The 26713-nt window shown below is 35.3% G+C and overlaps 1 protein-coding gene across 6 annotated transcripts in view; it reads right to left on the reverse strand.

The window, feature by feature from the left end:
- The window catches only part of LOC106673128 (LIM/homeobox protein Lhx5), a 301938-nt gene extending 279909 nt beyond the window's left edge, over positions 1-22029 (reverse strand). For 4 of the 6 annotated variants that reach the window (XM_014405128.1, XM_024227615.1, XM_024227614.1 and 1 more), the window contains exon 1: positions 21915-22029. In XM_014405128.1, the coding sequence (XP_014260614.1) occupies positions 21915-21948 (34 nt within the window). In that variant the 5' untranslated portion in view covers positions 21949-22029. The other 2 variants (XM_024227617.1, XM_024227618.1) reach the window with 2 other exon arrangements.
- Positions 22030-26713: the final 4684 nt, after the last annotated feature.

Genomic DNA, 26713 nt, shown 5'->3' on the forward strand with positions numbered 1-26713 from the left:
CGAAATAGGTCGCACACTGATGAATGTAAAGTCAACAACGGCTCGTTTTTGCGATTTCAGCCTACTCGCGCGATAACGCTCGAAATAGGTCGCACACTGATGAATGTAAAGTCAACAACGGCTCGTTTTTGCGATTTCAGCCTACTCGCGGGATATCGCTTGACTACACTCACAGTGTAAATAGGTTGCGCGCGGTTCAATGTAAGGTCAATGACAACTCCTTTTATTGCGATTTCAGCTTCTACTCGCGCGATATCGCTTGGCTACACTCGCAGTGTAAATAGGTCGCACACTGATCAATGTAAGGTCAATGTCGGCTTCGTTTTTGCGATTTCAGCCTACTCGCGCGATATCGCTTGGCTACACTCGCAGTGAAAATAGATCGCACACTGATGAATGTAAGGTCAATGTCGGCTTCGTTTTTGCGATTTCAGCTTCTACTCGCGGGATATCGCTTGACTACACTCACAGTGTAAATAGGTTGCGCGCGGTTCAATGTAAGGTCAATGACAACTCCTTTTATTGCGATTTCAGCTTCTACTCGCCCGGAATCGATCGCAGTGTCGTGATCCACGTGGAATCACCCATTGTTGAGTCAGTATGGTATTTTCTCATTCTATACGTATAAACCTATCCGAGGCCAAATCAGACCCAGATCCAACACTGAAGATGGAGAGCCGAAATGCGTCGGACAGACCAATACAGTTTCTATATACGATTGGTTACAAAACCATCAGTAATGGCCGGGGGAAATTCACTCGCATAGAAAATTTAAAAAAATGAAATTAATGTAGTAAACAAATTTAAAATGAAAACTATTTGCGCTTCCAGTATAATAATAAAAACCTTTTCGAGTTTCTCCTCTGCGGTACCTACGTTAGTATATTCAAACCAGCAAGGATAGGCGGAGAAAAATAATCAGAACGGCCAAATTATAGATTTTTTCAAAACATTTTGATTCGACATGCGAAATCCTTTTATTCATCGGAAACTTTTAGTTAATCGCCAAATTTGAAAATTTTTCAACATCCAAAAGGCTGAGGGAAATGGCTGTTTTTATAAAAACAACGTCAGCGAACCAGTCAGAAATTGAAAGACCAAAGGAAATTGCGTCGGCGCGCAATTCCATCGCCATCTCCATATATGGCCGTAAAACAAAACAAAAAAATGAAAAGGCCAGAAAACAATTTTCGCTTTTCCTTTTCCCCTGCGTTTCGCCAATTTTTGAATATTTATAGGCGCCGTGAAAAAAAATTGTGATTCAGATTAAGGCTATGCATGATAAGCCGTGTCTCCCGACAGATTTTTTGACGTCCCGGCGGATGTGTGAGGAAAACAGACGTGCACATCACGAAAACACGACAACTCGCCTCCCTCGCTCACTCCGCCTACTTCCCCTCGGCTCGGTTTTCGTTTTTAACGCGAGCCGTCACTGCCCTGACATTTCCTTAACAAAGACGAACGGGGGTGGGAAAAAACTAATTTCGATAGGAATTTTTTACGAAAGGAAATTCATATACAAATATCACGGATTAGAATTCAACCAGGTTCCAAATAAAAACGACTGCCTCTTGTAACTGTTATCATAGAAAAATAAGCTTCTTTGATCATAATACCAATTTTTACAACAGCCAAATAATAGACTCGATTTGGCACTTTGGTCGTTTCCGATCATCCAGGTCCGCGTGTGCTCGCTGTTTACGTCTCAAGGCCATTTGCCATCTTGAGCTTTTCCCCGAAGAAGGAATGTCACCAATTACATTGACGTTCTGTCATATTTTACTAACAAAAGAAAAGCATAATTTGATTTTGAATTTTAAAATTTAGTAAAAATTATTCCTCTGTCCTTCCTTAACCCTAAGCTTCTATCCTGAGGCATAGGAAAATATATATTTCCCTTTGGATTCAACCTCTAATTATTTTATACGTTTTTTTCGTCAAATTGACCCTTTTTAACTTCAAATTAGCCTATTTTTATGTACAAAAGAAACTTTTTTTAAAATTCAAATTAACCTTTTTTAATTTCAAATTAAGCCTTATTTACAGGATTAACTAAACTATTGTATGAAATATAAGCATGTAAAATAAAATTCTTGTATATCTGCTTAATAATTTTAAAAAAATTTGGTCTCTTGAAGCTCATATGAAAATTAATTACTAAGTTAAAAAATTATATAAAATCAAATATAATAATAAAGGATTCTTTTATTAATTCGAATTTTCTTTAAATATAAAATATTTATTTTATAGACCAAATTTTTATATTTATGGAAAACTTGATCTAACAGAAGAAACATTTGTTGTTAAATTTAATTGTTATATAATTTCTAATTTTTAGTATAATTAATTTTTTATATGGTGCCTATTTTAGCTAAGCGCTAATTTTCAATTTTCGAAAAATTCTCAAATTGAGAGAAGGATCCCTTATCGTTATACTTAATTTTATATAATTTTAATTTTAATCAATTTTCATATGGTATTTTAGATAAGAATCCATTTTTTAATATTCAAAAAAAGAAGGCCTTTATAGTTGTATTTAATTTTATTTTAATAAATTTACGTGTTATTTTAAATAAGAATCTCCTTAATATTTATATTTAATTTTATATAATTTTTTATTAATTTTCGTATGGTATTTTATATAACAATCTATTTTATTATTTTCTTTTTACCAAAAAAATGAATCATATTGCTATATTTAATTATATATCATTATAAATCTTAATTAATTTTCAGTTTTTTATATAAGAATCCATTTTATTTTTATTTATTTTTTTTATTGAAAGGAGAAAGAATTTTTGTTATATTTAATTTTACCATNTTTAATTTTAATTAATTTTCCTGTGATATTTCATATAACAATCTATTTTATTATTTTCTTTTTACAAAAAAAGAATCATATTGCTATATTTAATTATATATCATTATAAATTTTAATTAATTTTCATGGTATTTTATATAAAAATCCATTTTTTTGTTTTTATTGAAAGGAGAAATAATTTTTATGCTATATTTAATTTTACCATAAAATTTAATTTTATATAATTTTAAATTTCAATCATAATTAATTTTCATCTGGTATTTTATGTAATAATCCCCTTTATTATTTTCTTTTTATAAAAAAATAATCGTTTTGCTATATTTAATTTTACATCATTATAAATTTTAATTGCAATTAATTTTCATGTGAAATTTTACGTAAAAACCCATTTTATATTTTTGAAAAATCCTCACAAAAAAAGAAGCATCCTTTATTTTTATATTTTGTTTTCGGTAGTTTTTAATTTTAATTGTAATTAATTTTCATATGATCCTCCAATTTGAATTAAAAAAGGTTATTTTGAACTTTGAAGCTAAAAAGTGTCAATTTGGCGGGGAAATATAGGAAAAAAATTTAGGGGTTTTAAAAGTAGAGGATAAATGTTTGTCAGAAAAATTACGCTGATTTCAGTCTCTCTTGTTTACTATTGGTGATTTAAGCCTAGACTCGACAGGATCAATTTTCCAAGTTGAGATCAGGAAAACGAAGGGATCGAATGGAACAGATAACAAATATCAAAACCAGGAGGGCTCAGATACTTCGAACCTGAACAAATGAGAAAGAAATGACAACACACTGTATGAATTAAACAGATGCAAAATAATCAATGAGCTTTCTCAACATTTCAACCAGGAAACCAAAAATCCACGTCTCTCTGTGGGGAAAAATAGGAAAAGGCCTTTATACTGGCCACTGGAAAATTAATGAGAAAAATTTATACAGAAACCTGACGAATCAGCCAAGAAACAGAAGATACATCGGAATATGTCCTGTGTGGGTAAGCATTAGCCCGGAAACGCTACAACTATGTCTAAAAAAATTAGCTAAGATGAACGCTAAGGGTAGCTAGCCACCAATGACCCCAGAGAAAAAAAGAATTAAGCCCAATCGGTGCATTTTTCTTATAAAGTGGCTTTTGTTGACTGACAGCCGTTATACAATACTTGCAAATAATACGAAATCCGAATTCCAATGGGGTCGCGTAAACAAGGATAACGATCTTAATCCTCCCGGTGTACAAATTTCCCCAAAACGAGGCCTTCTATTTATGTGCTATCAGCTGTGTGGAATTTTAAAAACCCTTAAAAATTCGGAAATCATTCGCCCCCGATTAAACAGAAAAATTTCTTGAAACGTACGCCTTAGAGACTGTATAATAAATATCTATTTCCACCAATCCTACTTCATTGTAGAGAAAAACAATAATAAATGACTGGAATGGCACTTCAAGACAAATATAATAAAACTTAAAAATAGAGGTAAATCATAAGAGAGAACAAAGCAATTTTGAATATTTTTCCAGCTGTTAAAATTAATAAGTCCCTGGGGAGTTAGGCAGGGCTGTGTCCTTAGCCCTTTGTTGTTATCGCCCTTTATTACTCCCTGATGATCTAAACTTTGCTATTAACCGCTCTAACTTATCGGTTAATTTAAAGAAACCAAAAATCATTGTTTTTCTTAAAGTGGCAAGATGAAGAATAGACCGCTGGTTCTTTGGAGGCATCTCACTTCAGGAAGAAGAAAGAAAATAAGTAGTTTGAGGTTTTTAAGGCAGTGTTCTCGATTATGTGCTCTGCTTGCTAGAAAATACTTGTGTTTCGATCTAATCTAACTACAACTAAATCGATTGCCTTTTTATTTCTATATAGGATATGTTTGTTAAAACTTCGTCTTTCATATTTAGACCAAAATTGTCTTAGAGCGAGGCTAATTGTAATTTTGTTAACACGTTAGCGGGAAATCCCGTTAAGTTTAGTGACACAGAGAGATTAGATTTGCGCCAAATAAATCAGTGTTTCCAACACACGGGTTAAAACAGAACAGAAACAACACTGCCCCCCATAAACTCACGGGATTTCTTATAAATATTGTTAAAGTTGTCATTGCTCTGAATCAACTTTGGGAAAGAAAGGGTTAAATTATAAACTGGATATGAAAAGTTTTATGTTAGGCATACATAACAATCGATACAAGATGAATGGGTGAAGAGCTATGTTGGAAAATTCCAAGATTTTAGATTGGTGCCAAAAAAATCAGGTTTGTCAGCCAGTCAGGGAGGACCTCTTCTTTTATTAATAAAAATTCTTTTAAGATTTAGCTAATAGTCGTTGAATTAAGGGCAAATAGAGAATATCGCGGGATTAAATTTTTGGGTGTGCAAGGAAGAACCTTATACGCACATACCACAAAGAGAAAACTTTGTATGATTTTATGATTTACGGAAAAACCTTATTTGGCAGTTTGGTACCTGAACTCTACAAAAAAATTGAACGAAATTCGAGGGGGAGGGTTAAATCAAGCCATTACATTGAAGATTATAATTTTATTTTTAAGTTTGAAACCCATATTCCTTTCGACAGGCGTTGAAGTCTTTCAATTTCAACCGATAAACTTTATCGATTACAAAAAAGAATTAAGTAAGCTTTTCAAAGAAAAAAATGGAGTTCGCGTTGTATACCTCGCCTACTACTAACTTAAAATGATACATATTTTCGGAACTCTAAGAAGTCCTCTGTTATCGGTTCTTACGAGGTAACAAAAAGTACCAAATACTACGAATACAAAATAAAAGTAACTGCTGTAATACAAGAGAGCTTAACGTCTTATTAACCCGCTGTCGCCGACGATGATCGAGAACCACTTTACAATATAAAATTGCAAAGGCTGTGCTGGAATTCGAACCTGGAACCGCTAGCGTGGCAAATACTAGTCGGACGACCTAACCCGTCAGCACTGGAGTTTTTGCTAAGGCTTTTATACTTATGTTTGCTTAACGTCTTAACTAATCTCTTTACTAATGCTTCTTTTTCTCAAATTATTCCCGATATAAAATTCCAAGGCTGTCCCGGGATTCGAACTCAGAGCCGCTAAAACGGCAAATACGTATCCGGACGGCCTTACCGGTCCCCACCGGAGTTTTTGCCATGACTTACAATTAAGACAATTATAGAACTGTCTACTCTAATCACTTTGAATGATAGTACTTCCTCACAGTTTGTTGTTTTAAACTATCAGGATTTCAAGCTTTAACGCTCATCATCAGGTTGAAGGAGTTGCAAGCACGTCTCTCGACATGTATTGTGAGAGACTCTTACTTACTTTCTCTTACAATTATGTCAAGAGACTCAATTTTGAAATCCGGATAGTTAAAAAGAATGAACTGTGAATAAGAAATATTTTAACTCTATATTCAAACAAACAGTTTTGAGATTGAGGTGATAAATTAAAAAATATTTAATTGTTTTATCCAATTATAGTGGCCAAGTTCTAATAGATAGAATAAACAGACGATTCACCTTTCTTTTTTTTTTATTTTATAGCCCCGCTGCTTTGTAAACTACGGTAAAAAGGAATTTGTTCATTTAACCTTTAAGGGCGGGGAAAAATGAATGATTTGGTCACGATTTGTTTGAAAGGCACGGTCGAAGTTGGGATGGAAGTTTGGAGCTTTGATCTCACTTTCAAACCAGGTGGTGGTGGTGCTCACTCGGCTCACGGTCCGCATCTTAAAGCAGAAGCTTTTTGAACTAATTCTATTTTATACGATCTCGTCGGGCCAGAGCCGGGAAGTGGTAAACTAAGTTCAGAATTTTCCCCGAGATGCAAACTTGGTCTCAGGGCTAACGAGGCGTAGCCGGCCGGCCGTATTGAAATATTCCAATCCCGTCTAAAAATATGTTCGGGTGCAATTTGAAAAAAAAAAATTCAACCCGGGTTTAAACCGGCCCGTAAAGGGCGGAATTCAATAGGTCAAGGATTGCAACAACACAATTACTAAAATTACTACCATTTATAAATGTTGGGATTGATCCGTCCTAGATTCGGTAAATCGACTAAGCTAGAGTGAATTAATGAATTGAAATTAAAATAGACGTCTACATAAAATTTTCAGTTTGATTCAAACTACCTTTAATCCTATAGCTCTCTGATGATGGCAAGTCGAAACAACGAGACAAGTTTTGACAAGCTGACAACAGTTAGAAGAAATGTATTTTTTTTTAAACACAGCCAGGTCTGAGGACTAGATATTCCTCCATCACCCTTTACACATTCACTCTAATAAATACATTCGTTCTCACACAAAAAAGAAACAGAAGCGATATATCTACCGAGTACACAATAAAATAGCAAAATCAAAACAGGTGACGAAAATATTACCATGTTCAAAAGCAATTCTCATATTGGATAGCATTCCTACTCGCTTTCTATAAAGAGCCAAGGAATGGCACCACTTAATTAACACAGAACAAGCTTTACTCTTCATGAACAATTCCTGAGGAAACCACACTAGTTGACACCCTGTATATTAAATAAAATATAACACTGTCGAATTTGGTAAATTTGTATTTTTTTCATAATGAATTAATACTAAATCTGGGTTTTTCATTTTCTCTCCAAAGATTCGCTGTCATCAAGCACAATTATAATATCGGGTGGCATTCCTACACGCTCTCTATATAAAGCCAAGGAACGGCAGGTTTCAATTAAGTGAGACACATTGAGCAACCTTCTCTAGCGGACACATAGCGAGCTTTGGCCTAAAGTTAACTGTTCTAGATAATTCTCATATCGGGTATGAATTGCCTCACGCTCTCTATATGGAGCTAAGGAATCCTTCAGCCTTCAATTGAGTAAGAAATATCCAGCAACCTTTTCCTACATAACGGACTCATACGCGGCCCAAAAGTAAGTGTCCGTGTGTCAACCACGAATGACCGATTCTGAGTCGGTATAGACTCTCCAAGGGTCTATCGACCGTGCTTTCGACGCGCACGAACTTCTGTTCCACCGACCCTTTACACATTCTATATCAATAATCTAAGAAGGCCGATTGGGTTAAAAATCCATCATCGGTCTCACATTACACACTCACGCCAATAGATACACTTGTATATACACAAAAGGAAACACGAAACGAGATATCCATCAGTACTGTATAAAATATGTCAATCCTTCCTCTAAAAATTTGAACAAGAGATCGAATACTCCATCTAGGACAACTCTCAGATATGGGTGGCACTGCTACACGCTTTGTATATGGAGCCAAGGACACTCTTTAATTGAGGCCGGAGCCGGGTACATAAAAGTGCCTGTATGTTAACCAGACCTATGTAGTCCCGTATGATCCTCCTTCTTCGATTCATCCTTCTCTATTTCGGCTCTTTGCACATGATTCGTAAAAACTTCTCTGCTCATCCGGCTCATCGATGCCGCCACTTCCTTCTGATCTATTTTTTATAAGGATGGAACTGTACGATTACCGACTCGCAGCACGCGCAATTCAAGGGTTAGAGTGCAGCAAAGTCGAAAAATTTTGGTTTGACGGACGTGTTTCGGCTTGTCGCCATCTTAAGTTTTTAATAATTCAGCATAAAAGTTATTACTGAAGATGGAAAGAAGCCGAAACATTCCAAAATGACAGAACTATACGACAATCGACTCGCAGAGCGGTTAATTGCAGCGAAATCAAAATGTTTGCCTGTCGGGCATGTTTTGGCTCGTCGCCATCTTAGGTTTTTATTAATTCGGGTTAAAAAGTTATCAGTGAAGATGACGAGAAGCCGAAACGTTGGAAAATAACTGCATGATCACTGACTCGCGGAACGCACACTGTAAGGGGGTTAAAGCACAGGCCCACAAAAATAGTCTTAACTTTCAAATTTAACTGGAAAATCTAAAAAACATTTCCTCCCCCCCGCCGCCGAAAAATTCCTCCCTTTAATCGTCGGTTGACCGAGGAGGCAACTTCTCCACATTTTAGAATCTTGACCTATTGACGTTGATGCTTCACTAAGTGATTATAACGCTAAGCCGTCCAGACCCGCTAAAAAACATTTAAAAAACTTTCAAAAATTTCTCACAACTCCTTGTGCGAACGGTATAATTACATACGCCAGGGAGTTTACAAGATATTGTACAAAAGACCAGATTTCGGCCCACTTTGTCTTTGGCAGGCTGATAATATTTCTCTTTAAATTTTCATATCAAAACTAACCATCGGCTAAAAATTTTTAAAATTACATTTAATTTTTTAACTCTAATTAGGCTACTATTTATAAGCATAAAACTATGTATTCGAAAATTCGTTCTAAACAAAACTCTCCGAATACATTCAGAATATTCAAATTTGGTATGATCAAAAAGAAAATCAACAAAATACTGCTTTTTTGCGTATTTTAACAAAGATTCTGTACGCAAAATTGGTCAGAAAATGGTCAAATCTTAGATTTGACCTCATTGTCGTGATTCTAGCGTTATAAAACCCTTAGATACCGACTTTCGTGCAAATCGGTGTAAATTAATTTTTTGACTGATAATTTCGACGACTTTTCTGCCTGACTGACTATTCCTAGAGCAAATTCTAACATCGTTTTTCTCAAAATCTAGTGGACCGATTTTCATGGTTGGTAATTCGTTTTAAAAAATTGTCAAGAGCATTTTATAACTCTATGAAACATTAAAATCCAACTATTATTTCCAATTAAAAAACGAGGTTAAATTTTGACAAATGACTGTGCTATTTTAGGTATTTTTTTTATAGAAATATTTTATATATTTTAGTGGTACATACGTCCTTAAAAAAGCTACTTCCCTCTTCTTTCAAATGGTATTTTTCACGTTAAAATCCTATTAGCTATTTTTGAATTATAGCCGTTTCGATCAGATATTCCGATAACGACTTCTCAAAAATCGGAAAAATTTGGGAGTCAAAAATCCGATAAATTTAAATTCAGACAAAAAATTATATTTGGGGTGTATACAGGTGGCAAAACTAAATTTCATATTAGTTTCAGGAAAAAAATTATACCCTAGTTTACTTAAAATATATTCGATTTTTAGATTTTTTTGTTATTGATAAACTATTACTGTATTAAAAAATGAAAAATTTCAACTTCCTTTTTTTTTTTTTTTTGCGAAACCAGGGTTTATTGGCAAGAAGTGGCGGATACGTGTCCGATATTTTGGGGTATAGAATTACCATAAAAATTTGGTCAAAATCCGTGACCAACCAACCTGGTTGCCCCTTGTCAGCCCGATGAGTTTCCAGGCAGAAGCGGAGTGTAAATTTTGCCAATTTATATCTCTTCCATTTTTTTCTCAAATTTTAAGGACGGAGATTAGATAGAGACATAGGATTAGAGATGTGAAAGGTATTCAAATTGCCCTTTTGACCGGGGACGAAGACACAGCCGTAGGGAAACGGTCCGGCGTTGATTATTGAAATTTATGCCCACTGGCCGCGGCCTGGGATTTTTTTTTTTTATTACGTACTAAATCACAAGCCGACGCCTCCCAACAATATTTAGATCAGAGACGGTAACGTTGGCCGTGACTGGGAATAGAGAAAAATATTTATTCCAAGGAACTTCGGGAACCTGGATATTTTCTTGATGTTTCCCCATGCAAAAGTATTGAAAGTACATTAACAGACTACTCATTTGGAAATCATGAACAATAGAAGATTCTTGAGGATCACATTAGATGGGGAAACGCGTGAAGATTTTTTTTTAAATTTTTGGTTCTTTTCTCGTGATATTTCGTCAGGATGATCATAACGATAAACATTGCAACAAGCAGTGTAAACCCAGTATGTTAACCTGCCAGATTAAAATTTCGTGGCTAAGCCAAAAAAAATTCTACCTAATATTTATTCATTCGAGTAATGTAACTCTTTGAAACTGGAAAAAAAACTTTACAATGGAAAATTCTAACTACTTTTGTACGCAAGTTCGGACCGACCGTCGCTTTATTTTCAAAACCCAAAATTTAATTAATTATTAATCACTGTATAAAATCCAAGTAACTCTATCCAAGACATCTCAGGATGTCTTTTTTTTCAAGGATATCGCCACATACAAGAAAAAATAGTCTCTTTGACATTTTTTAAATTATAGAATGTTTATTATATCCAGAGTATGAGCTGTCAAGCGATTCAATGAAAATGACTGATTTTAATATTAAATAGTTAAATTACATTTGATTAATTAAACTTCTGAAGAAGAAGTCGCTCGGCCTGGTTTCGCAGTTACGTTGTACCTTTGCGAAAATAACGTTTATTTTTTCTTTTGAAATAAAAACATTTTCGGGGTTTTAACACGTTGAATATTTTTGGTTTTGAAAACAACCGTCCCCGAGGAAAGAGACGGTTAGAAAGTACGAAGAACCGGGAAGTTTCGACGTTTCCTATTCTTTCCTTAAATTTTTCACGGTCCCCGGTTCCATTCCAAAGAAATCGATGCACACATTTTCACAGACGCCTTTAATTAATCGCTTTTAAATTAAGCTCCTCGAAAATAAATCTAATAATAATTCGATAAAAATAATAATGAAGCCCAAGAACAAGACGAGAAAAGGGTTAAAAATCAGCTTGATTTTGTACCACGTGTAAATGCAACTTGACCCAAGCACAATGTAGAATGCAAATTTCGACCAAGAGCGACAAATTTTCTAAATCAAAATTCAAATTTCTATTCTCAACTGAACAATTAGCCAAATTGACAACATTGACATGAAAATTAAAATAAGGCCGAGAAAGAGATTTTATTTCTTAAAAAAAAATTAATTGATAAATCCGTCTTCAGTTTCATATTACAGGAAATTTTCCAAAAACACCTTTATCACAGAAAGCTTCAAACATTCCAAAAAACCTGCCTAATTGTCAACCCTTTCTTTGAAAAATAAATTAAAATTGTGAGAATTCTTTCTATGGTTTGAGGATGAATCTGCAATTTGACCGATTCATCCTGGTCTCAGTGTCGGTCTGTCAAGCGCATTTCGTCATCTTCAGTGTGTCTGTACAGACCACGTAGACCGGGAAGATCCGACCAAATTACAAAAATATACAAGACTCAATATGATAAAAGAATACAATTTGAATTCTCAATCTCTCTTCAATTTTGAAAAAGTATTGCTCCTTAACGAAAAGTATGTGTCACTAAAATATAGCCTCATATAAAACGGGAAGTGAACAAAAATAAAAATTCAACAACTACGCGAAAAAAGCTTAATACAGTTTAAAAACTTCCAAAACACAGCCATAAAATTTAACTTAATTCCTAAAATAGCAAAAAAAAAATTACAATGTACAAAAAATATTCTAATTTGACTTTAATCACGGCAAACATGAGAAAGTTTTGGAAACTCAAATCAACTTCTCTTCTCCATGGAGAAGAATTAAAAATAGACAATAGACCTTCGAAAAAAGTAGATTATTTACTGCCGTCTGAGGATGAACCTGAACTTAGGTCGTTACCTATCATCCTGGCCTCACAGTGTCGGTCGGTCTGTCAAGAGCATTTCGTCATCTTCAGTGTGTCTGTACAGGCCAGGTAGACCTGATCCCACCAGGAAGATCCGACCAAATTACGAAAATTTACAAGACTCGGTATGATAAACGAATAAAATCTGAATACTGAATCCTCGTTCTAATACATTGCTCCTTAAGGAAAAGTTTCTGCCTCTAAAATAATGCCCTACAACGTCTCATTAAAAAAACGGGAAATGGGCAAGAATAAAAATTCAACACTTACACAACAACAAAAAACATCAAAAAAGAAAGTCTGAAATGTTCCAAAACACAGCCATAAAATTTAACTGTCAATTTAGAAAATAGCAAAAAAATTACAAATGTACAAAAACTATTCAAATTATTGGAAACTCAAATCTAATTCCTCTTCTCCAGACAAGAATTAAAAATAGAAAATAGATATTCGAAAAAAGTAGATTTTTTACTGTCGTCTGAGGATGAACCTGAAATTTCGTCGATCATCCTGGCCTCCAGCGTACCTTTATCAAGAGCATTTCGTCATCTTCAGTGTGTCTGTACAGACCAGGTAGACCAGGAAGATCCGACCAAATTAATTATCCATGTGATAAACAAACACTGTGTGAATACTAAATCTTCGTTCAATTTCGAAAATAGATTGCCCGTTTAGGGAAAATTTCTGCCACTAAAATATTGCTCTACAACATCTCATAAAAAACGGGAAGTAAACAAGAATAAAAATTGAAAACATACGCAAAAAAAAAATTAAGTTTTAAGTTTAAAATCTTTCAAAACACAGCCATAAAATGTAACTGTCAATTTATAAAATAGCAAAAAATTACAAATGTATAAAAACTATTCAAATTTGATTTTAACCACGACAAACATGAGAAATTCTTGGAAATTCAAATCGAATTCTCCAGACAAAAATTAAAAACAGACAATAGACCTTCGAAAAAAATTCAACACTTACAAAAAAACAGACCTTTTAATTCTTCCTAATCACAGTCATAACATTTAACTGTCACTTTATAAAACACCGGCAAAAAATTTTCAAATGTACAAAAACTATTGAAATTTCAATTTGACAGTAATCAAGGCAAACATGAGAAATTATAGACAGTCTTGTAAATCAAATTCCTCTCTCCATAGATAAGAATTAAAAATACTCAATAGACCTTGAGGATGTTTGCCTTGGGTTGGGGGAACCTTAAAACTCATACTTCACAAAACTTGATAAAGTCCACCAAACTTGGCGCTAAGGCCACTAATTAATCAAAATCAAAGATGCAGGCTTTTGATTTTTGTAGTACTTTGAATATTCTATTAGATTACCAAGATATAAAATAAAATTATTTCAAAATTTTGAGTTAAAACTGGCTCTATTTGATAACCTTCGGTAAATCAGGACTTAATGTAAAGCAAAAAAAAAGCTTTTGATCGTTTAAATATTGAAATGTGGACCATGACTGTTTCACTCAAGTTTATCCACTATAGGCATTTAAAAAATATGATCAAATTGACAGGAAAATCTCGAATGGTAAATTAATAGCTTAAAATATTCAAAAATTAAACAACAAAAAAATGAGAAAAACTAACATATATCAAGTTGAAAAGATTTAATGTTTTCCTCGGTCTAACTTGATTTATTTATCACTTTTGATGTGATGTTTTTATCTTCATTTATCACTACACAGTAATATAATATAAATAAATAAAATAAATTTTGTTTCTGACCTGTAAAAAGTTATCCGAATGTCGTTCAAACCTTTGCACTTTTTACGTTGATTTTCCCCTCGTTTTCTTTCTCTCTGAGGATGAATCGTAGCGCAGGAAATTCCCGTCTTCGTTATAACCAATTTTCCAGGAGAAAACGACCAAAAGAAAAAAACAAAAAAAACAAACGAAACTTCTCTCCCAGTGGAAACGTGCGATAACGTCAGGCGGACGACACACAAAGGGGTTGCATCCGGGGCGATCGCGGTAAATCACATATACAAGAAATATTACAGCTAACCCAAAAAGAAATTGTAATATTTCTTCGGAATTTTTGTTTTTAAGAAAATCGTTCGAAAAGAGAAAAATTTACAAAAGAAGCGATTGATCGATACATGGCCTAAGCATAATAATCACATGTACTCTCTCTTATTAAATAGAAGGAGAAAAAAAAAGGCTGGATTTAAGAATGACAAAGGTCCAAAATTGATCGGGATGAGGTAACGAGAAGGCTGTCGTTCTACGGACGTGTGTTAAAACGGAAAGTGATTCCTTCGGTAAAGCACAAATCCCGCGGTAAAAGTAACACGGATCGTCGTAACTCGTGTGACATGAAGTGTCCGGTTTGTTTACTGGTAACGAAGGCGATTTATCCCGTGGGTCCGGGTCCGCGGGGGGGCGTGGGTTCAGTACAATACTCTCCTATTATTATAACTGTTGAAATATTGTTTTTACCTATGTTATGGGTATGGGCGAGGGAGAGCGGACAGGTGTGGAGAAGAAGTGCGGTGGCTTGGAGCCCTGCGCTCCTTCCCCTTGCATAAACTGGCTCTTGAATCGGCGTCGTGTTGGCGGCTTCCCTTTGACTCTCTCCGTCTCACAATTGTTTCTGACGATTTATCGTAGGGATGAACGATTTTTCTGGGGGGGAAAAACTGTCTCTCACTTTGACGGGATGAACTTAAAAGTCATCACAAGCCGTCGGCTACTTGCCAACTACTGGACTCGGTTCCCGTCTCGCCTCCCACTCCGTCATCCCCCGGAGGCAGGAGCGGATTGGCGGAGACGGGCCACGCCCACAACTGCCCCGCGCCCCCACTCCGACGTTCGCTTCCCCTCCCTGAGCGCTCACGTCTTCGCCCTCGCCGCTCGCCGCTCGGCACTGCTTCTCCCTCCAACGGCGAGGATCGACCACCTTCGCTAACCGCTCACCCTTTTCTACTAAATAGAAATACATTGCCTTCCCGGCTTTGCCATCAATTTCAAACTTACCACCCGCAACTTTTAATTCCAATTTACATTTCCGATCCACCCCCGACCGGATCTTGATAAAAATTTAACCCTCCCTCCCCAGCTGGGATGCAAAACACCCCCAGCATATTTTTTGAAGTCTAAAGTTAAAGGAATTGCAATAACGTTTACTAACAGTCTTTCACATGTTCAAAATATAGAACTCAAGCCTCAAACCATTCTTTGATATCAGAATATAAGCAAATTTAGCCAGGTAAAGTGCAACACATCAGCTCATTTTTTGGCACTTTTTGAACACTTAAGTTAAATAAAATACAATAATATAATAAATAATTGGTTTATAAAACCCACTAACAGTCTTTCACATGTTCAAAGTATAAAACTTTTAGAAGGCAAAACATCGCGCATCGTAAGCAACAAAAATTATCAAAATTTTCTACCCTTCATCACTGTCAACAAAACACATTAGAAAAATTGATTTTTATTTTTCAATAATCGGAAATAAGGGTCATTTATAATATCTTAATAAATCATTTGTTAAAGAACGTATTCTAAGTCTTGTAAAAAAAATTTATTCAACTTTTAATATTTTGAAAGACAAAATAAGGGCAGTATTGTTCTAATTTATATCGAGTTAGATTTTATACCGGGTGTCCCGTGAACAGACGTCAATAGCTCAGGAGGTATTCCGTACATGACAAATTGAACGAAATTGTCCTACATTGGACTTCATTGTTCAAATTTTGTCTCTTAACAGTATTAGAGATATTTCATTTCCATGTTACTTGAACATTTCACAACTTTTTTCCATACCGTACCTCGTATCTTGTAAAATATGATTCCTACTGGTAAATTGATTGGATGAATGGAAAGACCTATTAAAAACCTATGAGATTCATTTTTTAAATTTTTTATTGTGTTGTTGCATGCAAAATTGAAAATCACTTAGCAGATACAATTTCAAGATTGTTCTCTAAATTTAAAGTACGATTTTCTTGGTTCTGTAAATACTGACAGTTACGGCACTTACAGAAAAGTTGCTCCTATGAACGAGCTGTAAACACACGTAATTAATTTTTCACGGTATAACGTAAAGTTATCTGTTAATTGCTCAAATTTAGTTATTTTAGTTACAATAGGTTAAAAAACATTAAGATTTGGAAAATTCTATAAAAAAAAATAATGACAATAATGGAAACTAAACGTACAAAATTGGATATAAGAGAAAATAAAAGCTTGAGTAAAGGAAAATATGTCAGAAAAGGATGTCGTCCTTGAATTAGTCAAGAAGCTATATATTTTGATTATTTCACTTCATTTTTTTTTTTTTTAAGCTTTTTGTTTTTTCCAAGTAAATGAAAAAGATTCTTTGGGACAAAATTGGATTAAAAAAAAAAAGTTGAGAGCAGGAAAATCTACCAGTAAACGATATCACTCTCGAACTTCTCAAGAAGGTGGATATTTTGAATATTGCATTTTTTTTTTGAAGCTTTTTGTTTTTCTAAGTAAACGAAAAAGATTCTTTGGAAAAAAATTGGATATTAGAAAAACAAAACGTTTGAGAGCAGGAAAATCTATCAGTAAACTATGATACTCTTGAACTCTTCAAGAAGGTGGATATTTTGAATATTGCAATTTTTTTTAAGCTTTTTGTTTTTTCTAAGTAAACGAAAAAGATTCTTTGGAAAAAAATTGGATATAAGAAAAACAAAAAGTTTGAGAGCAGGAAAATCTATCAGTAAACTATGATACTCTCGAACTCTTCAAGAAGGTGGATATTTTGAATATTGCAATTTTTTTTTTTAAGCTTTTTGTTTTTTCTAAGTAAACGAAAAAGATTCTTTGGAAAAAAATTGGATATAAGAAAAACAAAAAGTTTGAGAGCAGGAAATCTATCAGTAAACGATGTCACTCTCGAACTCTTCAAGAAGTTGGATATTTTGAATATTGCATTTTTTTTAAGCTTTTTGTTTTTTCTAAGTAAACGAAAAAGATTCTTTGGGACAAAATTGGATATAAGAAAAACAAAACGTTTGAGAGCAGGAAAATATATTAGTAAACGATGGCAGCCTTGAATTATTCAAGAAGATAGATATTTTGAATATTTCATTTAATTTTTTTAAATCTTTTTGTTTGTTCTCATGTTCAATTTTATACTTAAGATTCTTTTTTACAAGTTGTATAACTTTCAATATATGTTTCAAAATCCTACTGACTAATTTTTTAAAACCGTTTGTAACTGAAAAATCAATTTTCTGGCAATTAAACGTTATTTTCACGTGGGTGGCTAATCTTGCAGAAATTAAATACTTGTGCTTGCTTACAACTCATTAGTAGCAGGAACTTTCTGTAAGGGCCGAATCTGTAAGTATTTACAAAACCAAGAAAATATTACCTAAACTTTACAAAAGAATTTTGCAAACTCGTAAATGTTTTTTGTTTACTTAGGAAAAAACAAAAAGCTTAAAAAAATGAAGTGAAATAATCAAAATATGTAGCTTCTTGACTAATTCAAGGACGACATCCTTTCCTGACAGATTTTCCTGTACTCAAGCTTTTATTGTCTCTTATATCCAATTTTATACAAAAAAGCACGTTTTTTTACATTTTATTATTATCATTATTTTTAATAGAAGTTTCCAAATCTTAATGTTTTTTAACCTATTGTAACTAAAAAAATTAAATTTGAGCAATTAACCGTTAACTTTACATTATACCTTGAAAAATTAATTGCGTGTGTTTACAGCTCGTTCATAGGAGCAACTTTTCTGTAAGTGCCATAGCTGTCAGTATTTACAGAACCAAGAAAATCTTACTTTAAATTTAGAAAACAACCTTGAAATTTTATCTGCTAAGTGATTTTGAATTTTGCATGCAACCACACAATAAAAAATTTAAAAATGAATCTCATATGTTGTAAACTGTCTTTCATCGATCCTATCAAATTTACAATAGGAATAATATTTTATGGCATATGATGACCTGAATGGAATAAAGTTATGAAAGGTTGAAGTAACATGGACATGAATATCTAGAATACATTTAAGATTCAGACTTTGAACAATAGGGACTTTTTAGTCCAATTTGACATATAGTATTACCTGCCAAAGTATTGAAGTCTGTTTATAGGACGCCAATATAAATTCGCTACAAACTAAATACATTATACAAAATTACAGCGCTCATCTTGTCTTTAAAGGTACTAAAATTTAAGTTAAAAAATTAAAAAACTATTTTGAAAAATCTTGTTTCCTTCTTCCATTAATTGTAGGGGAACCAAATTGATACTTTCCTTTAAAACATGGTTTGTCAAATAGAACTGTTTTTACACCTTGGAACATAGAAAGAAATAATATATATCAAGTCCAAGACAATCTAATTGTTCTGTAATTATTTTATAAAGAATTAATTTTTTTAACGCTTAACTCTATTAGCAGCTAACTCGGAAATATTGTAAAGAGAAACGGCAGTTCTGGAAATGAAATGAAAGGAAATTGAAAGTGAAGGATTCCAGTAAACTTATTCTGAACTTTATCTAAAATTTCCGAATGAGAAGAACAACGCGAATTCCAGACAATTGTAGAAAATTCAATGACAGGACGAACCAGTTTCGTTTAAACGAAAAATTGGGCAAAATTATGTGTTTCTTATTACAAAAAAAATTAAATTTATTTGCCGCTTTAATTTGCTGTTTTTCAATTTATCTTGAACCGAGGTCAAATGTCAAAGTTGGTTCAACATTGAACGGCCATCTGGCGTGGGTTAAACCTAGTTCAGAGTTAACCAACGTTCAATCCATAATATAACCTGTATGTTGTTAAACACGCGTTTTTATGATTCAACTTTTATTGAACGATAGTCAACTTCACCAATCATGAGACTACAATCAGTTCTACTTGAGGTTGAACTAGGTTCAGTAGAACGGTCGTCCCCTACAGACTGTACTCCCTTCTCCGAACTTCAAATTATGAATGCGGTTCCAGTGAATACAGTTTAAACCGTGATGACCGTTTGAAAAGGTCAATATCAGTTAATACTGATACGAGAGTGATTCTTGAATGTCAAATACTTGTTTTCCGATGAGCGTGATTACTTTGGCAGTGATGAAGTGCATGTCAGAGCACGCACGATGTCGTCAGAACCATTCTAGCGTACAAACGAGTTTGATCTTTTCGTGCGTACTGACGTTGAATTTAGAGTTTTGGTTATTTCACCATGGATGTGTGTGTGTGTGTGTGTGTGTGTGTGTTGTGTGTAATTGATTAGTCTTGTGTATGAGAATCGGTGTTTCTGGGACTTGAAAGACTATCGCAACAGAGAAAAGAAGTGTCACGAGCGGGATTCAAACCCACGACCTTTGGCTAAATACAAAAATTTGAAAAATGGCAAACAGAAGGGAAAATCCAAAAGGTGGGGTTGGGATGGGAAGTTCGTGTCCGAGTGGATGGAAGTCGCGATAGCTTAAGTGGTAGAGCAGCGGCGTATTTAGCCGAAGGTCGAGGGTTCGAATCCCGCTCGTGACACTAACTTTTTCATTTCAACCAGTACCTTACATAAAGATTAATGAATTGAAACTAGGAGTAAGTTTAAAACTCTCTCTTACAGTCTCTTGTGGGAAAGAAGCTCTGTTTTGTCACCAGCTATCAACAATAACTTAATCAACAACGGTCCCTCAAGAAAATAAAGCCCATTAAGTTCGTTCAGTTTTCTGGGAGGCAGAAACGACTGACTGTCGAAAACGCGCACAATGTAACCACTTTATTCTGACGAGGATTTCGAACGTACTCGTCAAAAGAAAATTAGAATAGATAGACAGATCTATTTCGTAGAACTCGCATCGACTGTAACCTTAGCCTAAGGCTATTCTTCAGACAACGAGGCTGGAAGTTATTTTAGATGTGTGGCAGACTGTTCGGCTAAGAGTGTCTCAAAGGACGTACTTCTTAAATTGTTTAATACTGGCTACGGCTGATTTTGCCTTTTTTTAAACAAATTATGTAGTGTTTTTCACAATGGCGCTTGGGCAGGTTTTTCTCCCAAATTGACTTCACGACTGACGCTCGGCTATCGCCAGTATAACACCTATTGGCAACAAGGTTCGTGAAGTACAAGTTGTTTACATAGTTTTCACCAGCCTTAAGCCGGGAACACACTTACCGATGCTATGCCATGCGACTCCGATTTTCCGTAAGTTTGCATTACCCCCGTGCACATCTGCCCGATGCTATGCCACGCTAACCTACTCTACGCTCTGCGATCGACACTGCCCAGATTTTCGACGGGATGCATCGAGTACAGTCGAAGACAAAAGAACCGGACACTCATATTTCTATTCAAACTGCATGAATTATTGTCGTTATATTAATTACAGCATACTTATTTTAATACAAACCAAATTAACCGAGATAAAAAGTTAATAAATTTNTAATTATGATGGTTAGGAGTAACTTTATTTAAAACAATTAAGTTTAACAAACAATTTATTAGTTGGTTGTGCTCATAAAATTCAACTAACAATTTATTACAAGGTTTTCATGATTATTGTGATAAACGCTGCGGACTGTACGCGACGTGTACTTGCGTCGGATAGATGTGCACACCCCACCAAAACGTGGCAAGGCGTCGGGTAGCATCGGGTAGCGTCGCATGGCGTAGCGTCGGGTGTGTTCCCGGCTTTAGAGAATTCTGAAAGCGCAGAGCCTAAATATTTCGCTTATAGAGTTTTACGTCGGTTAATGACGGTAGTAAGTATAACACGGGGCTGCTCTGGAGGTTCTGTAGTCTTAAAAGCCTCGGAGCTTTTTCACAGAATACCAATGCCAGAAGATACTTTGAAAATGTCAGTAGTTTAAAATTGCCAACGGCTGATTTTGTATTTTTTTAAACAAATTATGTAGCGCCTTTTCAAAATGGCGCTTGGGGCAGGTTTTTCTCTCCAACTGACTTTATGACTGCCGCCCGGCTATCGCCAGTATAGCACGTATTGACAAGATTCGTGATGTACAAGTTGTTTACATAGTTTTCACCAATCATAGAGAATTCTGAAAGTCGCAGAGCCTAAATACTTCGCTTATACAGTTTTACGTCGTTTATAGACGTTTACGGACGGTATTAAGTCCAATACGGGGCTGCTCTGGAGGTTCTGTGGTCTTAAATGCCTTGGAACTTTTTCAAAAACCAATGCCAGAATACACGTTGAAAAGGTCAGTAGCAGTTAATACTGATAGTAGTGTGTCTCTTGGCCATATTCAGCACAACCAAAAACTTCGAAAGGCTTCTTTGTAAACAAAATTTGCCGACTTGGCAAGTGCAAACGGGGGGGTCTTTCGTTAGGCTCGAAAGGGTTGAATGAGATTAGACTATACATAATATAATTCGATATGACTAAATTAATTGGACATCACGCTGATAATACGTTAACAGCGAACCGTTGAATGTTAAACCATATTAAGGGTTAAGTATAATTGTAAGTAAAATAATATATTAAAATTTAATAGGATCGAATCAATAATCTTATGGAAGTGGAAAATTAAGTTTTAATAAAGTCGAAGAAAAGAGGAAATTTAACAAAAAAAACCTTAAATCCGGCCAGAACTGGCAATTGTTATACTACTTAATCTAACTTAACTCTATTTACATTACTTGAGTGTAAATTCGCAACGGGGACGGAACTCATCCTCAATCCTGCTATTCGCACTTTTCTGTACTCGTACACACACTAAACAGTACAACCCACGATCTCGCGTAACCTACAACCGATCGGAACCGTAACACGAAAGCGTCAACCCCTCGCCAGGCGTGTTTTCTTTTTCACTGTGCCTCCTGAATCGGCGGATCGGCGGTGCCGCTACGATTATAAACTTTTTACGGATGGTTGGACTAAACCAATGTAAAGAAGATGTAAGTCGTATACAATGATGGTCTAAAAAAATCACACATATGGTTCTTATGTAGTTGAGGGTCACCCTTCTATTTTTCCTTTACCCTCACTTTTCAGTTCATATAATGTAAAAATATTTCCCATTTTAAATGCTTTAGTTGATCTCTTTATCAGTCACCATGAAATAATTATACACTGACAGGCAAACATTCTACCCACTAGTAATATAACTCAATTTGTTCATACTTTTATTATATTAATCAAAGTTTCGCGTTTTTTAACGTTTAATAATTGAGTCTTTGTATAAAAATGTTTTTAAAAAATTGCTGAGAAAAATGAAAAGTAAAAAAACAATTTAAAAAAAGGCGGACAGATAAAATGTGTAATTTTAACGATTTTTAACAGACTATTTTTTTATATTTAAAATCTCTAATTATTAACAGAAAAATCATTTGTCTTTATAGTGGCTAATGCAAAACAAATTTAAAAAATTGTCTTTATATTTAATTAAATATTTACGCAAGGAAATATTCTTGTCGACATTCTTTGCATAAATATTTAAAAAAACTGATAACTAGTAAAATAATTTATATTTAATTATGTACAATTTTTTTCTATTTAGCTGTAAATATTTATCACTAGTGCCCAATTTTTTTTTTTTTAATTTTCATGTATACAAGAATTTTACTTCACATTTCATTTACACATTTTATACCATGTCCTCATTTTTTTAATGCACGTCCGAGCGGATCGAAGACACGATAGCTCAAGTGGTAGAGTAGCGGCGTATTTAGCCGAACGTCGTGGGTTCGAATCCCGCTCGTGACGATCACTTTTTTTGTCTCAACCAATACATTTCATAAATATTAATTAATTGAAAAAGGTTAATTGGTCAATCGAACCACGAACTGTAATGGATTAAAAAAAAGGTTTACTTCAAATACGGCGAAAGTGGGCGAACGGTTTGATGAAGAAATTAGCTTTGGCTTTGATTTTACAATTTGGATCCATTAAACTAGTGTCAAAAGCAGAGTGGGGACTTCGTTTTGAGATATAGCCAAGATTTCGATAGTTTCTTCAATTTGTTCAATCTTCTCCAGAGTTTTATAATACGCATGACTTTCTCTTATAAGTACCTACACTGACAGGCAAAAGATTNCACGATAGCTCAAATGGTAGAGCAGCGGCGTATCTAGCCGAAGATCGTGGGTTCGAATCCCGCTCGTGACACTGGCTTTTTTATCTCAACCAAAATCTATAGAGTAGTGTTGAACTTTGTCCTAATCGGAGTCCCAAGATCCACCGGTTGCGGGAAAAAATTACCATCGCAAACTAAGTTAAAAAATACGACGTGCCTGGAGCTTTTCTCGCATAGTAATCAACCAATTTAGATTAACTGATGAACGTCAATAAACCAGAGATCCCCTAGTGATAATCAGAAACGATTTTATGCAAAACTATATTCAAGATTTTTTTCTGGAGCGTTTTACATTTTCAATCCCTATTTTACCAAGCTGAGCTACTAATTGAAGTGAAGAGACAACGTCCCTGGAATAACGAGCCTGTATAATCTCGAATCGGCCGGATTCGCAAAGAAGAGAGGTATAAAGATAAAAATAGGATCAACGAATTCGCAGATTCTTGTGAAAATGGGTTTTCAGAAGAAAAGGATTGATTTGGTCTAACAAAGCGACGACAAACCACGACGAGCGTTAAATTTTCCCAACCAACATAATGATAATCCGAGTTACTGGATAATCCGAAGTGGTCCCCCAGTCTGATCCAACTCGTATTATCGAGATTTTGCTTCCTAGAGAGACATCGGTTTTAGAAGCGGTTCTGGATTCTAATCCCGATGCAGCCCTTGGAATTTTATATCGATAATTTGGAAAAAAGTATTCGATTATTTGAGACTTTAAGTCCTCCTGTATAAAAGTCTTGGTAACTCCAGTGGAGAACAGTTAGAAGAGAATAATATTAGTGGGGGTCGCCCCCTTGAACTATAACATTCGGAATTATTATGATTTGAACCCCACACGATAGACGGATTTTTTTTAAGTATGTCGGGTTCGAATGCAGGGCCGCTGGATTCGAACCCGAGACCTTTACGTTACAGTGATGAGCGGCGTAACGCCTAAACCGTTGGGGTCACCGACGCCCCGGACAAAATTCTTAAATCTCTTAAAACATATGTATATGCAAGCTGTCTTACTTCGGTTGCATATTGATCACTTCTAATTGTGAAAAATGGTCCATCCCGTTTACATACTTTTCTTGGCCAATACAACTGAAGACAAACTGGCATCTGTATTTTCTCCGCACCACCTCAATCGACAGCCTCCACTCTCTTGGTCAAATATCCCTTCTGGCCACCTTGACCGACATCTCTGTAGCATAGTAAATATTCCGCAGAGTGAAGAAAAAGAAAGTAGTCTCCAAATAAAATATGGAAGATGGTCCAGCAAGGCTTTTGCCACAACTTGGTATCATATGAACCCCTGACTCGAGCAGGATAGGAGTACCGCTGGTCCTCGCATTGAATAGGCGCCTTAGCTAACCGAAGAGTTTGAAAGTATGTCCTTCCAAGTATACTTGCGCTTTTCTAACTTATTCTTAAAATGTTGAATAAAGGAAAGTTTTGGGGTTTAGATATAGACATGCACATTTGCTGGCCCAACTTTCTGATCTCCTTTCCTGAAACCCACTTCACATAATACCTCCCGAGGAAGTTTATTTTTGAAATCCATAAACGCTATTATTTACCTAAATGAAGAGATCATTGACAAACAGAACAAAATGACAAACAAGAAAGTGGACATCCCTGCATTACACTTATTTACGTGAAATGCCAATCCGTCTGTACTTCCATCCTTTGTCTTTATTCTAAACAACATGAACTTTTTCACCCACAGCAAAGCACCAGCGTACACAGAAGCAATAAACGACTCTCTTTTATTTGGTTAATGAGCATGGTGAAAATCGGAGCTTTCGTACAAGCCGTATGCCGTTCCCGAGGGAGGAAGGATGGGCCACCTAACGAGGGTTGAAACTAAACGCCCGCGCCTATCCTCATTCTTCTATTTCTTATGCATTGGCAACCGACCAATTTTTTCTTAAAACACGTTCCTTGTCGTACAAAATCCGCTACCTTGGAGCAAACCTAGCGTTCAATTATCACACAATGAATCAATCTTATTTAAAGTTCGCAATGTTCATTTCTACAGGTTCTCTAATATTTAAGTTTAAATCTAGGTACCAAAAAAGAATGGAAACGAGAGGGAAACACCTCCTTTTAGAATGGCACCATCCTTTGGTACACAGATGGATCTAGAACACAAGAAGGTACAGGGGAACCAAATACTCAGAACCCATGGGAAAATACACCAGTATCTTCCAAGCTGAGATTCACGCAATCGAGAATAAAGGGTACAAAACCAAGAGCATAGCTGAACATAGCTATCATGTCAGATAGCCAAGCAGCCATCAAAGCACTAAGCTCAAATATCATTAGTTCAAGGATGGTGCTGAACTGCAAAACCAAATTAAACATATTAGGTACGCAGAACAAGGTCAGCCTCTGTTGGGTCGGTCCCAGGACACATGGGAGTAGAAGGCAACAAGAAAGCGGACACACCCTTGCAAGGCAAGGAGCTGCTACACCGCTGAGAGGACCTGAACCCTTCTGTAGCATAGGAACCTACGCTATTAATGAGTACCTCAGACAGAAGGACAAAAAGAAAATGAAGGAACAATGGAATTCGCTCATTGGACACAGGCAATCCAAGAATCTCTTAACAAATTTCGGAAGAAAAGAAATTACAGAATGTGTCAAAGGAAGCAGGAACAAACTGCGAATCGTAATAGGAATCTTTACAGGACACTGCAAGCTAAATGGACACTTAAAGAAAATTGGAATAATCCAAGACGGCACATGCAAATTCTGCAAAGAGGCAGAGGAGACACCAACACATCTACTAACAAACTGCGGTGCTACACTTGCCCGCAGAAGGAAGTGTTTTGGGATGTACAATGTGACCATAGAAGAGCTTAAACCACTGAAACCGGGCCTGTTAATCAAGTTTCTTGGTGAAATAGGACTCACCGATGTGCTTTAGGCGCAGCTTTACAATAGCTCTTAAAGGGCGCAGCATATTACACCCCGAATATTACATCTACATCTACAAGGTTTGTTTATGAACGAAATGGGACATTAGGTGGTTCCGGGGACATTAATTTAGGGTCAAACACACCATGGGCAATTTTCTTTTTTATGCTAAAGATAAATGAATCTTCATAAGCGCGACTTGACAAACCGGATTAGCGCGATTCTGTGATACCTACTGGAAACATGTCATTCGAAATTCAGTGTTTGGTAGCATACATTTTTCACCTGCAAATTAATGAAACACGCTCTTAAAAGTAATAAACCAAACACCACAAATTTCAAACTGCAATGAACAAAATAAGTGCTTTACGGTTATGATGAGGCTATCAAACATACTTCGACGCTAGAATAGTGCATGGATAACTGTCAGAGCTCGATATCATCCAGCCCAAATTT

Source organism: Cimex lectularius, unplaced genomic scaffold (assembly GCF_000648675.2).
Source record: "Cimex lectularius strain Harlan isolate CLEC.00 unplaced genomic scaffold, Clec_2.1 scaffold160, whole genome shotgun sequence".
In the NCBI taxonomy this organism is placed as follows: Eukaryota; Metazoa; Arthropoda; class Insecta; order Hemiptera; family Cimicidae; genus Cimex; species Cimex lectularius.